The 14,632-nt window shown below is 42.6% G+C and overlaps 1 protein-coding gene across 2 annotated transcripts in view; it reads left to right on the forward strand.

Moving 5' to 3' along the window:
* Window positions 1-14,632, forward strand: part of PAK1 (p21 (RAC1) activated kinase 1) — a 52,906-nt gene that overhangs the window by 21,240 nt on the left and 17,034 nt on the right. For both annotated transcript variants that reach the window (XM_063431486.1, XM_063431495.1), the window contains 4 exons: window positions 221-315; window positions 2,592-2,739; window positions 3,958-3,995; window positions 5,825-5,953. In XM_063431486.1, the coding sequence (XP_063287556.1) occupies window positions 221-315; window positions 2,592-2,739; window positions 3,958-3,995; window positions 5,825-5,953 (410 nt within the window). The remainder of the gene's footprint in view (window positions 1-220; window positions 316-2,591; window positions 2,740-3,957; window positions 3,996-5,824; window positions 5,954-14,632) is intronic.

The following is a 14,632-nucleotide window of genomic DNA, read 5'->3' on the forward strand; positions in this document are numbered from 1 at the left end:
GGTGGAAATCTCCTGTCATGGTGCTCACAGACCCTGAACAGTTTGAATATATTGAGTCGATTTAATTGGCTTCGAGTTTTTGCAAGATTTTTTCCCCCATTTACTTTTGGAATGCAATCTTTTTTTGTTTTGAATTGTTTTATGTTTTTTGTTTTACGTACATCTCATTCTTCTGCAAAACATCTTTACCAACTTCAGTTGTTTTTGTGTTGTTATTCAGGCGCCAAAACAACATGGAAACCGGAAATCTCTCTCCCCTCGGATTTTGAGCACACGATTCACGTTGGCTTTGATGCTGTGACAGGAGAATTTACAGTAAGACGTTGATAATTTCTCTTGACTTCCTAATAATTAATTGTGTCTTGAATAGAGATCAAGTAGTGGCATAGAATATCTAATGTGACAAAACAAAAGGCAAATATAGAGAGAGCGTCCCACTAAATAAAGGTTCTTGTCACAATCTAAAGCCACGAAAAGGTGAATTGATGACAGAATTGGGTTCACCAAACATCGATCGAATTCAATCAATCTACTGAGTTGTTACATTTATTCTGTTATATCCAAACTGTAACTGTAGCAGAATATTTTTCTAAAACTGTAATTTTTGCCTTAATTTTGTAATTCATCCTTTTTTATATATAAATAGAACCCATTACCTGAGCTTAGAACCCGCTGACTTTATTCTGGCTATAAAGGAGTTTAACAGGATTGACCAGGCTAAACGGATTCTCTGAAATCTGTTAGTGCTGTCTACAGAATGACTAATATTAGTCTCTTTTAATGTATTTATTTTAACTCGTGAAATGCACCTTATATGGTAAGCTTTGTGATTCCTGGTCTGTTTGTCTCTTTAAATTTTATCTCTATTAATATAAAACTGCAGGGCATGATCTATACACTAAAACGGCTTCATTTAGCTAAATTTGTTTTGGTGCTTATCTCTTATCTCTTTAAAATACAGATGTTTTCAAGCTACAGTGTTAAGTATACAATTCTTTTTTTTCTACCCTGAACAGATGCAAACTTTAATGGGGAACTAACTTAAATGACTGTACCCCCTAAGTGTGAATGATATTCCACTAATCCTCTCTTGATGACTTCACTGAAATTATATTTTTTAGCAAGTAACCAGTATCCCTTCTCTAAGCAGTAGAAATGGCTCCTGCCGGTTATCTGAACAGTTGAACGGACACACAGACTGCTGTCATTTGAATACTAAGGGGAAGCAGCTGCTTTTACTGGATGGGGATACAGTAATAGTGTATAATACAATACTGTAATAAATCTTGGCATCATAAAGGGATTTTGAAGTAGTCTGGGTGCAGTGTCCCTTTTGCACTTAATGCTGCAGCTCTAAGTCTGCCCTCAGTGTCAGTTTACCAGTCAGCCACTGGGGGTGCTTACTGAATTGAAACGGACCTTTGGTCCGGTATCTGGCGTTGGACGTCCTCACGCTCTGCATGAAGACACCCAGCGTCAGATTTGTTCCCCATAGAAAAGCATTGATTCAATCATCGCAGGACGGAGGAGGGGGCGGAGCGTCGGCCCAGTGCCAAGGGACCTCGACGCTGGAAAAGGTAAGTAAATAAATAAATGAACCCTTTTTTTTCTTGGGGGGGGGGAGGGACATGAGGGTTGGGGGGAGGCAGGAAGGCGATAGTGCCAGGAATACAGCTTTGTATCCCTTTAATAAACCCCTACATTTGATTTGTAGCTTAGTTTAAAATCTTCTTGCTGATTATGCTTCTTGGTTGTTTGAGTTTGAAGACTATAAGGATGCCTGCGAGGCAGGTTTCCAGTCTTGACAAAGTTTAGCACGCTGTGTTTATTCACAAACTGGTATTAAGACACGTTAAACTCTGTGTGATTGATTTCAAGGCTCTCACAGGCAGCTGTGAAAGAACCCTGTTCAACCATCTGCGTCTTGTAACATATTGATGGCATTAGGGGGCGTCTCAAGGTGCCAGGTTTGCTATCCAACTCATATCATACATGGAACGCTCAGGATTGTCGGGAATGCAAAGTGAATTTGATATTTAAGGCCAAAATAGCCAAATTGGAAGCAAAGCTGACTTGGAGAATTTGTCCAGCACAGCTATTTTGGCCTTAAAATTTAATTTAACTTTGAATTCATGACAGTTCTCACTGCCAGTCTCTTTCCAGGAATAAGGCAGGAGCTATCAGATTCTAAATGAAGCAGGCAGCTTTTTTAAAAAAAAAAAAAATCATTTTGCGTACGTTGAGGTGATTTTAGGAATCACTGTTTCTTTAAATTTTGCAGCTATGCATCTTTCAAAATCCCACGCGCTTCACAGCAGTCCTAAAAACAAAGTGTGAGAAGTGGGGAGGGGAGGGGAGGGGAGGGGGTGGGGGGGATGTAGAAGCACCTATTCTATTCTATTCTATTTTTTTTAGATTATTATTTAAATAATTTTTTTATTATAAGCATTTTAAACCAGTTTTCATTGTTTCAAGAGTTACTGTCCCTAAAAAGGCTGGCTCTGTTATTTGATCATTTTTAATTTCACGAACGTTACTTTGTATTTCTTATCCCATGTTGCTGCCTACTGACTGTTCTCGTGTCTGTCTAGGGCATGCCAAAACAATGGGCCCTGCTTCTACAGACCTCAAATATCACCAAATCGGAGCAGAAGAAGAACCCGCAGGCTGTGCTGGACGTGCTGGAGTTTTACAACGCGAAAAAAACCTTGAACAGCCAAAAATACATGAGCTTCACAGGTAAATGCCAAAACTAGGAAACGTCCAGTCCACATTCTCACCTACCTACCATGTTACCCACCTTCTCTCCTCTTTAATCTTGCACTCATTCACTCTCCTTTCATTACCACTTTCTTCATTCCTTCAGTCCAAATTGCTCCGCATTTCACAAATTTCACAGATTTTTCACCTGTCCACCAACTTAGTAGAAATCGTATGAAGATTGCAGGTAGACAGATTTTTTTTTACAGGAAGAATTTGTTATTTTATGGTTCTCCTTCGATTAAGTCTCCCCTTTGGTTTAAGAGATATTCGGAGGGGAATCCCTTCTGTAATTCATTACGTGATCACTTCGGGTTTTTTTTAAGTGAAACTCGCCCACCCTCTGTCAGCAGTTTCCAAGCCCTGACATTCCTGATAAGCCGCCTGCCTTTTGTGAAGTGGGAATTGCACAAGCAAAGCAATAGATGCTAATTGTTTCCGATATGAGTCATGAGCATGCTCCCTCGCCTCACTCAGGATGTGATGCTGAGTTCTCTTGCTAGCTTCAGGCATGACCATATTGTTAGCGTTGGCTGACTTTCCAAAAATGTCTCCACTACTGTGATTGCTCAGTGGGGCTTAGCTGTGCGGCGGCCGGCAGACTCGAACACAATTCTTGCTCTTTGCCTGCATCTAGAAACCTCCTTTGCTGGGTCCACTAACCAATCACAGGTAGGACAGGTGTGAGCCCCTGAGGCTAGCTTTGCTCTGTTAGTTATTAAAGGACTCATCACCACTGACATGCGTGATGCATGATCATTTAGAACAATATTTCATGTTTTAGAAGCAGAGTTAAGTTGTTCTTTTATTCTGCAACGGATAGTAAACGGTTGACTTAAAGGGATACTCCAAGCTGCATTTGACCCTTATGGGGCTAATGCTTTAAACAAATGCAACATTGTATTAAAAATATTTTAAAAAAAAACTTTTTTTAATGCAAGTCTTCAGCTTCTTCTGAGACCGGGAATTGGCTGCATACTGTGAGCCAATCCTGGGCTCTTCATTATTGTCAGCAGGGGTTAAGCATTTCTTATAAAGTTCTTCTGAGCCATAATTTGATAAGGAGCCAAACATACTGTATATTGTATTTCCTCCACCGTTTTAAGTTTTGTAGTCATGTCATTTCTTTGAAAACAAATATCCTTTGTGTGTATAATAATTTATGTTCAAACCTGTCTATGCCTCACTTTTATACAGAGAATTCATTGGACGCTTACAATTCAACAGTGAATTTGGTAAGTTCTTTTAAACCCACAACCCTTTCTTTTTATTTTTTTATATATACATTTTATTGTGGTCCAGTCCCCCGAGATAGACTGCACAGTAAACTATGTGTGTGTTATTGTTTCAGTCTGTTAAAATGTCATTAAGTTAATCTATATACCTGTAATTACCCTTACTGATATGCACGGTCTGACTACAAAATAATAGAGTTACAGCAGGGCAATGGTTGACCCATTTAACTGGCTGGAACAAATACAATATAATTTCTTATTAAATATTTATTCATGGTATAAGTTATTTCTCGATATTATTTGGTACAGTAAATGAAGCCTAGGTGAAAGCTCTTTGTTTTGGCAAGCTTGTTCCCAGTTCCATGAAAGGCAACGGCTTTGATGGCAATTTTTTAGAAGGGGCTGAGCATTGTTCAAACATTCATAAATAATATTAACACTCACAACACTGCGCATTTGTCAACCCCTCCACCCCACCATTATTTAGAGAACTGGGGAGCTTCACATCTCTCTCCCTTTTTATTGCAGCCCTCCCGAAGCACCAGGGATGGTGTTGAGGTCAGAGCCATCATGGATCTCAAATGTATCACTGGGCACTTGTGTTCAGTCCCAGCTTTACGAAACTGGTGAATGTGTTAGAATGTGTATCCATTTGGCATATTCACTAATATTTGTAGTTAAATGTACATTTCCTGAGTTCAGTTGCTCAGATAATTGACACTTTACATACATTTACACCTAAATCCCATACAGTATTTTCTTTTATTATGTAGGTCTTCTTATAGCACTAGACACAGGCCTCTCTCTCCCCCCCCCCCCCCCCCCCATCCCGGATATTTTGAACTGCAAAGCCCATGATTCTTTGAATTAAACAGCCAGGGAATCATGGGAGTTGTAGTTCAAAATATCGGGGGGGGGGGCAGGTTGTGCATCCCTGCAGTAGAGGCTGTGCAGTCATTTTGAAAGGGGAACCCAGTAACCTACAAAATAATTATTTGCTGCCCCAGAACATATAGCACATTTTCGACATGTGCTAGCAATTTCCTCCGTTTTCCACCCCCTCACTCAGTAATGTTGAGTGCACGTTATGGTGATGCACTTCATCCAGATTAAATAAATCTGCTATGAATGGTACATCTATGAGTAGCCTACTGACCAGAGGTCCTGGTTTGTTTGTCTAATACACAGAGTACATTTTCCAATTGGTCGTTTGTCTTTATATCCTGACAATACATTTAGCACCAAGCATGTCGTTTAACCAATTCTTCCTTTGTAGACTGGATCCTATCATGTGGTATGGCTCCTTCACTCCCAGTGGGCATATGACTAATCTCTACTCCCCTTCTTGCTCTCCCCGTGGCTCTTCTACCCTCCTACTCTGTCGGTGGCTCGTCATTGCTCCTATTTTTGTTATCTCTGTGGCTATTCTCTCCTCTCAATCTCCCTTTCATAGTGGCTCATATTCTCTCTAACTCTCTGTAAAGATATATTTTTTTATTTTCGTAAAATTATAAGCTTTACTTAAAGGAAAACAATATATGTTTACTTCTTGCTCAACGTACTTAGACAAACAAACAACACCGACACAGACACCGCACATACAGACTGCAGGCACCATGACCACTTCAAATACCTGAAGTGTTCACGGTGCTTGTAGTAATCGTTTAAATGTCTACTAAGGCTAGTGTTATCTTTTTTTCCCCCTCTTACTATTTTTGCTCATTTTTAATCTAGCACATGAAAATAGATATGTTTGTGCAGGGAGTTGGAAGCGTGTTTTTCTCTCTGTGTTTGTGTATAATTGTATTATTTTTTTGTAATATTTGCAGAATGTGAAGTCCGTTTCAGAAACGCCAACCGTACCGCAAGTGTCAGAAGATGAATTTGAAGTAGATGACGACGACAGTGAAGCTGCTCCCCCACCTGTTGTCGCCCCACGCCCAGAACATACAAAATCGGTGCGTATAAAGTATGATATAGATCGGAAGTTACAGAAAAACAAATATCTTACTTGTTTCCCATGTCCATGGGGCTTTTAGTGTAAATCCTGGTAATGTTTTGATTGCTTCCTTTTAATGGGATTAGTTTTTTTATTGTACAATGTGCATTATATTAAAGGGACACTCCATACACCTAGATCACTTTAGCTTTCTAAAGTGATTTATTTGTGACGAGTGTGTCTTCTGTTTTTTTTTTTTTTGTTGTTGTTGTTGTTTTTTCCCAAAAAGTGCAGATTTCAATATCAATAGATTCTTTTATAAATTTAAATCCAAATTGTGGGCAACATAAAATAATAAAGAAATTTATAAAAAAAAAGAAAAGGACAGACAGCAACCCAAATCAGAACGAATAAACAGTAGAATACTATAAATGCAGAATTCTGGTCCGCGAAGAAAAAAATATACAAATTAAAAATATTAATATATTTTAATCCAAACATGGTATTTTGTTTAAAAAAAATACAAAATCGTGTGATTAGGGAAATTCTCATATGTAGCATATAAGCACAAAATAGCAAATATAGATATCGAGCAAAGACGCAGTGTACAGCTGGTTATTTAACCTGAATGCAGTATAACTACAAATAAGCACTGAATAGCAATGTAACGGACACCTTCCGTTGACGGATGCTCCTAGCGCTTCCTGAGGACTCCACGCACTGCAGACGACACCACAACCACCGCAGACTCCACAACCGCCGTAGCTTAACTGGAGCCGCGCCGTCTTCCTTCCACCCTGAATGAACCTCCAGCATTCAGGACCGTGTGGGAAAGACCTCTCCTCCAAGTAGAGCGTAACAGGAACAAGAGTTAAGTGATTAAAGATCAAGGGAGTATGCAGAGCATAGCAATCCCCAGTGTGATATAGCAGTCCCCTCCAATCACGAGACAAGACTACGTGTTGAGGGTCAAGAAGAACTCATGTTTAATGACAGGGACTCTGCTTTTATGCAATGCTCCACTGCAAGAGAGACGCCAACAGGCAATTAGGCATTAACCAATCACATATCGGTTACATCCCACATATTCCCTCCCCTCTGCTTGGGAGATAATTGAGTTTCTTACTGTATCTACTCAATTATCTCCAAGCTAAAACGTATACATTTTTATACATTTTTATAACTCCAAAACTATACATTCAATCTTCATAAAAACCACATATTAATACTTAGCATACTTTACTTACAAACATATCCAAAATTCAGCTAATTCCATGCAGGGGTTAAAGAGTTAGCTGGAAGTCCTTTATGACCGACCGCAAGCACATTTTCATGCCCAAAACAGTTCCACAGATTCAGGCTGTGCGGTCGGTCTATTTCTGCCCTGAACAGTTACAAAGTCCCATCCGAAGGTGGCGTTCGAATCGTCAAACTCACTTCGACTTTTGTCGAAGTGTCGAAGTGAAACCGGGGTGTTTCCGTGGTGTTATATTGTCTACCAGAGGTCCATTTTCACACCCAGAAATCACAAAGTCCCGTTCGAACGTGTGTTTCGAATCTTCGAACGGGACTTAGTCTCCAGCCGCAGTGTCGAAGGGTAGGGGAAGGTACAGCTCACCGCGTTCGACTGGATTAAAATGGCCGCCGCCACGTGTTCGACTGTAATGGCGGCCACTTCGAACTACTTCGGCACTTCGACGACTTCGGCACTTCGACTGCATCCGAAGTGCCAGTTTAAAAGTTGTAATACTGCTCCCAAGTATTTAAAGGGCCAGGAACAGCATACAAAAATCCATTGTGCCCAAATATACTTCTTGAAGGGTTAATACACCCCAGGGCCATAGTCGCAGGGCAGGAGGCTAGCAACCAGGCTTCTCCAGTTCACAGTGGCGAGGTTGGTTCCGCCACATTTCTCCCCTTTACCATCCAGACTAACAGGGTATCTGACCTCCTGTCGGTCAGTGCCCTGGTTAGTTCAGCTACCCACCCACAGAACACAATCAGCAGTACAGCCCACCCACAAGAAAGAGTTACTACACCTGGGGTGGTGGGTAGCTTGTCCATGTCCAGGTGACTCACCACGGCTGTGCGGGAGACTGGTAGACTGCCTTGGTGGGTTGCTGAGTGGGCAGAGACCAGCGGTACTCTGCCCTGGTGCCAGCGCTACCACGGAAGTAGCCTGGTTGGAGCCTGGATACACCGCTCTGTGGCTGGGGGACAGGACCGACCGTCCTTACCCCTTGTGCTGCATGTACAGAGACTACGGTCCCATCTGCACTGTTGGGGGGTGTAACATCTCCCCTTGGTGGGTTAGGCTGCCGCTGGAGAGAGGGTGTAACAAGCTCCTCTCTCTGAACTGTAAACTGCCGCTGGGGAGAAGGGGTAGCAGGCTCCTCTCCCTGACACTCTCTCTGCTGGTGGAGAGGGGGACCAACTGTCTCCCCTTTCAGTATTTTGTCCTGCTGCTGGGGTGCGAGACTGATGATCTCTGCTCCCTGCAGGACATTCTGCCGCTGGGGAGGAAGGACGGCACCTTCAGCTCCCTGGGGTACACACTGCCGCTGGGGAGGAAGGACGGCACCTTCAGCTCCCTGGGGTACACACTGCCGCTGGGGAGGAAGGACGGCACCTTCAGCTCCCTGGGGTACACACTGCCGCTGGGGAGGAAGGACGGCACCTTCAGCTCCCTGGGGTACACACTGCCGCTGGGGAGGAAGGACGGCACCTTCAGCTCCCTGGGATACACACTGCCGCTGGGGAGAAAGGACGGCACCTTCAACTCCCTGGGGTACACACTGCCGCTGGGGAGGAAGGACGGCACCTTCAGCTCCCTGGGGTACACACTGCCGCTGGGGAGGAAGGACGGCACCTTCAGCTCCCTGGGGTACACACTGCCGCTGGGGAGGAAGGACGGCACCTTCAGCTCCCTGGGACACACACTGCCGCTGGGGAGGAAGGACGACACCTTCAGCTCCCTGGGGTACACTCTGCCGCTGGGGAGGAAGGACGACACCTTCAGCTTGTGTCGAAGTGAACCCGGGGTTGTGTTTCCGTGGTGTTATATTGTCTACCAGAGGTCTATTTTATACCCAGAAATGACAAAGTCCCGTTCGAACGTGTGTTCGGAACTTCGAACGGGACTTAGTCTCCAGTCGCAGTGTCGAAGGGTAGGGGAAGGTACAGCTCACCGCGTTCGACTGGATTAAAATGGCCGCTGCCACGTGTTCGACTGTAATGGCGGCCACTTCGACTACTTCGGCACTTCGACGACTTTGGCACTTCGACTGCATCCGCAGTGCCAGTTTAAAAGTTGTAATACTGCTCCCAAGTATTTAAAGGGCCAGGAACAGCATACAAAAATCCATTGTGCCCAAATATACTTTTTGAAGGGTTAATACACCCAGGGCCATAGTCGCAGGGCAGGAGGCTAGCAACCAGGCTTCTCCAGTTCACAGTGGCGAGGTTGGTTCCGCCACAAGCAACAATGTAGCACAATCTAAACAATAGTAAAACCAGACAGATTGGTTATAAATTATTGTAGAAAAAGTTACAGTAAAATAATCAGATGGATCTACTTGGGTCACCTAAACAGTGCAAATCATGTCCAGTAGCACTTAGCTAGGCACTGTACCACGGGATCAAACTGAGGACCCCAAATGAGATTTAATAAAGACGATAAGAGTCCAAAAAAGACAGATGTATGCAGTCAATGAAAGAATACAATAAGCGCTGTAGCTGCTACCTAAAATAACCCCATCATAGAACCTAAATCGTCCACCAAGCTGCAACTTCCCAAAAGGTAGATTCCGGTTGAAGCTGTAATTCTCAGACAATGTGATCTATAGCGTCTGCTTTCATAAGTCCACCAAACAAGACGACAAGCCAAAAGGCAGAGATTGACAGCCATCCTGAATAGATGCCATCTCTAACAGCTCCTCAGCAAACTTTACGATCTTGCTAAAATCAGCATTCCAAAAGCCCATCCAGATCTCCTACTCACCTGGCCGGAGTCAGGGGTACGCCGATCGCACCGATCAATGCCATTTATCTTCAACCAAAAGCAATCCTGATGGAAGCGCAAGACTGGGGCCTACTTCAAACCATTTCCCCTGGGCCTTGCCAGGTTTCTGGAAGACCTCGCGGAGAGCAGAGTCGGGATCACTATCTTGCCCCCACTGACTACACTGCCTGCCGGTTTGTCAGCTATGGGTCGTCCCCCCAAAAGGCTCATACTGCCACAGAAAGCAGAGACATCGCGGGGATGCTGCTGCGAACGGCGCAACCCCGATCCGTGCCTTTGGTGGATACACAGACCGCAGACCCTCCATCTACCCCACCTGAACCCAGAGCCTCACGACCACCATCCATAAGCTGCTAGCGGCAGCCTTGATCAAAACAGAAGTACAAGCTGTCACAGAGAGAGTAAAGGCTGCAGAGAGGGATTTAATTGAGATGAAAACACACTTAACCTCACTACGAGACACAATGCAGCAGATTCAGACCCACCAAAAAGCCGTGTCACACAAAATGTCAGCCATGGAGGATCACCAAAAGCGTACCCATGTTAAAATCAGGGGCATCCCTACTGCCATCTCCGCAGAGGAGCTCCCACATGGGAAAACTATCCTGCCCCATGCTGTGGCAAAGAAGCTAACTATCAACGGCGTGTACCGCCTGCCAAGCTATACTCGCCTCCAACTCAGGATCACCTGGGATGTGATCCTCCGATGCATGTCAGTACAAGACAAGATCCATGTCATGTCTGCACTGAAAGGCAAAACGCCCCTAACCTTTGAAATATCACAGCTCCCCTTTTATCAGGACTTAACGCGAACTACTCTTCTGTGGCGTAAATCCTTTGGCCCTGTCACTGCTCAATTACGCACAGCAGGGATAGCTTACAGGTGGGGAGCAGCTGGATCACTGGAGGTGAATCACGAAGGGACTAAACATGTTCTATCCACAATGGCAGATGCCTCTACCTTCCTGACCAGCCTGGACATGCCGGCTCCTACCGCAGCCCCGACCTCGGAACCTCCGTGGATGTCTTGGGATCTTGCGACTATCACTCCATTTATACCAAGGGCCAGGACCTCACAAGCCCTAGTTCCATGAGCAAGGCCGACAAACATCCCAACCCGGAACCTGTTGGAAACCCTTGGAAGACCCGATTGACTTGGTTACCACCATAATGGCATTGTTTATATTATTTTGGTTCTTTACTGTTCTGTCTATATTACATCTTTTTATGCTTTAATAATACATGGGCAATTGCCCCGCCTGTGACATACTACACTGTACACAACACATTTGTGTCCTCACACTTACACTACATGGTGTCTGGCTCGCTACTAACCTTCTAACCCCCCACTGACCCCTTGATTAGGGGCCCACGTCAGCTGGTGCACACACCTTGACACGGACACCCACTAGGGAGGTTCCACACTGCTACCCGCATAGGCTAACTAATTCTAGAACCTCGCCAATCCAGCATGCTCTGCACCTTTAAACCACTATATACTTCAAGTATGACCTTATAACCACATATACTGTTCAGTAACAAATTGTATTTCTACCGCTTAGGTATATGACCTAGGCCACCGCATACATTTATTTTCTGTCTCCACAGGGTTAGAAGAACACTAGTTACTCTTAACACTATACGCACTTCTGACACTTTACAGCTCTGCTGTCCCCTGTTTTGCGTAACTTTGTTTAAAAAAAAAAATGGGTGCAATCACATCTTTTTGCATAATGTACTGTTCATATTAAAGTGTTCTGTTGTACACATTCTTGCATACTTAAACATGACGCAAAAATAAAGAATTACAAAAAAAGACAAGCCCACAAAGACCTGATAGTGTAATCTACACAACCACAGTCTACGTGTTTTGTCTCTTCAAGAGCATTTATCAAGACATTGTTGTTATTGCGTCTTTTTTGGCTTGTCTTCCTATTGTTTGTTGGGCTTTTGAAATTTATAGCAGACGCTACAGATGACATTTTCCATGTATTACAGCTTTTTGATGCATACAAAATCTGCATGTATACTTTTATAAATTAAAATTAAATTTTGAATTAACTATATATCCAGAGAATCATGGGCGTTTTAGTTCATCTAAGCACATGTGTGACCTGCGAGCTAGTCTGTGCTCTCCTCTTTTTCTTCTAATAACCCCTTCTTCCCTGGTGTGTGTTAAACCAGAAGCTAACGGCAGTATATGGCTGCCAGGACGCCATTCCTGGAAAGTTAGCACATTCCACTTTGGGCGGTGTTTTAAGATAAATACACACTCAGCAGCTGCAGTGGGGTCAATAATGTTTCAGACTGCCAGATTCTGGGCGACTTCACTTCATCTCGTGTTCTGTTTGACCATGAACGAACGCTCCACCATGCTGGAGAATTGAAGAATTTGTTCCATGTTCACCGCGGGCTTGAAACCGAGCCTGACAATGATGGAAAAAAAAATCCAGCAGCATGGATAATATACATCTGGTATAAACTGATTTTCCTACCACAGACCTTCACACAGTAGAGTAGAAGCAAGTAAAAATGTGTGAACTGACTGACATAACCACCAGTGTGTCAAAACGCTGTTTTCTTGTGGTGTCATAAGTTTCATTTCATGAGCCAATAAAATGAATACAGGCCAACTTCCAGTGCCTTCTGAGATTTCTAGAGTTTAGGAATGATACAGAGAGAATGTTAAGAAGGTGGTTCAATAGGACAGTGGTACTCAGTTGCACTATCAACAATACCCCCACTTTGTCAATTCAAATGTCTGGCAAAGTTGTAGTTCTCGATATACATTTCTTACGTTTTTACTGCTGTTTTATACAAGAAGTAAACATGCCCTAGTCCTCAAAGGACCATATCGAACTACTGATAGTAAAGGTCTGATAACCTAACTTTGAGAACCAAGAGCATGTAACCACCATGACATCCTAACGGTCATGTTCTTGGCATTCCATGTTATGATAATAGAAGATGAAAATAATTCTTTCATACGTGTGCCTCAAACAGAGTTCATTCTGGTGCAGTGGTTTAGTAGATTGACAGACACTCAATTCTGTTCTTCAGAATGTCTATTGCTCTCTAGTCTGAGGCATAAGAAATGTCTTACGGCAAATAGACTAACAACTGGGCACGCGTCTCCTCAGGTGTTGAAGTTCCTGCTTGACAGACGAGCATGCTTGCCTAAATAATATGAGCTGCCACGTGGTTCAATATGTTCCCCTTAACCTCCTGCTTAACGTCTTAGAATATATAGACCTTCTGTGTCCCATATTGTTCAAATAGTCTAACTATCAAAGACATGGTTCTGGTTTCTGTTAGCTCCTCTATAACTTCAGGGTGTCCCAGAGATTGTTCTTATGATGTGTTTGTTTATTCTCTAAACATATACCTTGAATTACCCAGTAGCAATGTACATTCATTCACATACACGGTAAAGATTTATTCTAACAATTAAAAATGTTTTCAGAACTCCAAGATCACATTATTTTTCCTTAGTACACATGGCAGTACTATGTATATTGCATAATTATTATTTTTTTTAAGATATGTTAATACATTCAGTGCAGCACGAGGGATCTGCTCGGTACAATACACACATCTTACAACAGTAACATTAATATGCAATACAGAAGATATAATCATATATTTACTCTTGCTCTCCTTCTTTGATCTTTATTTTAAACTTCTATCATCACAATATATATAAAAAAAAAAACTAAGCAAAAAGTAAAAAATAGAGACAAAAAAAGTTGAAAAGCTAAATAATGGGTTGAGTAAAAAAGACAATCTTAAAACCATTTAGAAAGTGAAAAAAAAAAAAAGGGGGGAGATTAAAAAGGTTGTAGAATAAGGTGACTCAAACACTCATAGTTTGGTAGGATGTTCATAGGTTGGCAGAGTCAGCACACCAGATCAGACACCCAGAAGTCCTTAAATCAGGCATGCGCAGTACACAATCCATGGATGCCAAGTCATGTTATCAGCACCAAGAGTCCCTCTGAGACTTGTAGTCATCTCCTTCATATTGTAAACAAGTCTAATTTTGCCCATTAAGTGTAATGTAAACACTGCATTTTCTCTGAAAAGACAGTGTTTACTGCAAAAAGCCCAAAGGGAATGATTCTACTCACCAGAACAAATACAATAAGCTGTAGTTGTTCTGGTGACTATAGTGTCCCTTTAATGATTCGTGGTTTTAGCTTTCATTTACTGTATTGTTACAGTGTCACACAGTTTATTGCATAGGACATGCATGTTAACGATATCTACTTAAATCCCTTTTCCAAAATATATTCTTTACAGATCCGGTAATCTTATCATGGTTCTGACACATCATCTCTTATGAAGGGGTTAAGTTTCAAGCCAGACGTTACAGACAGCAAACTAGCAGCTCAATATCTACTAACTTGTCATTTAGTCCCGACTAGGTATAAAATGTAGACTCCCAGCATTTGAAAGCAATAATTAGCACAGTACACAGATAATATATCTGTACTAGAATATTCCCGTCTTATTACAGGAATATTGGAATAAGCAAGACCACACGGTGGCAAATCTCAGGAGCCGTGGCTCAGAAAATAGTGGCTTACGCAGTGCCAATCTCTGGGCATCCAGAGATTTATGGTGATCCCACTACAGTCTATTGTATTTGTATCCCACTAGACTAAACACACAAAGTTT

The sequence above is a fragment of the Pelobates fuscus genome, chromosome 1, assembly GCF_036172605.1.
Source record: "Pelobates fuscus isolate aPelFus1 chromosome 1, aPelFus1.pri, whole genome shotgun sequence".
Taxonomy (NCBI): Eukaryota; Metazoa; Chordata; class Amphibia; order Anura; family Pelobatidae; genus Pelobates; species Pelobates fuscus.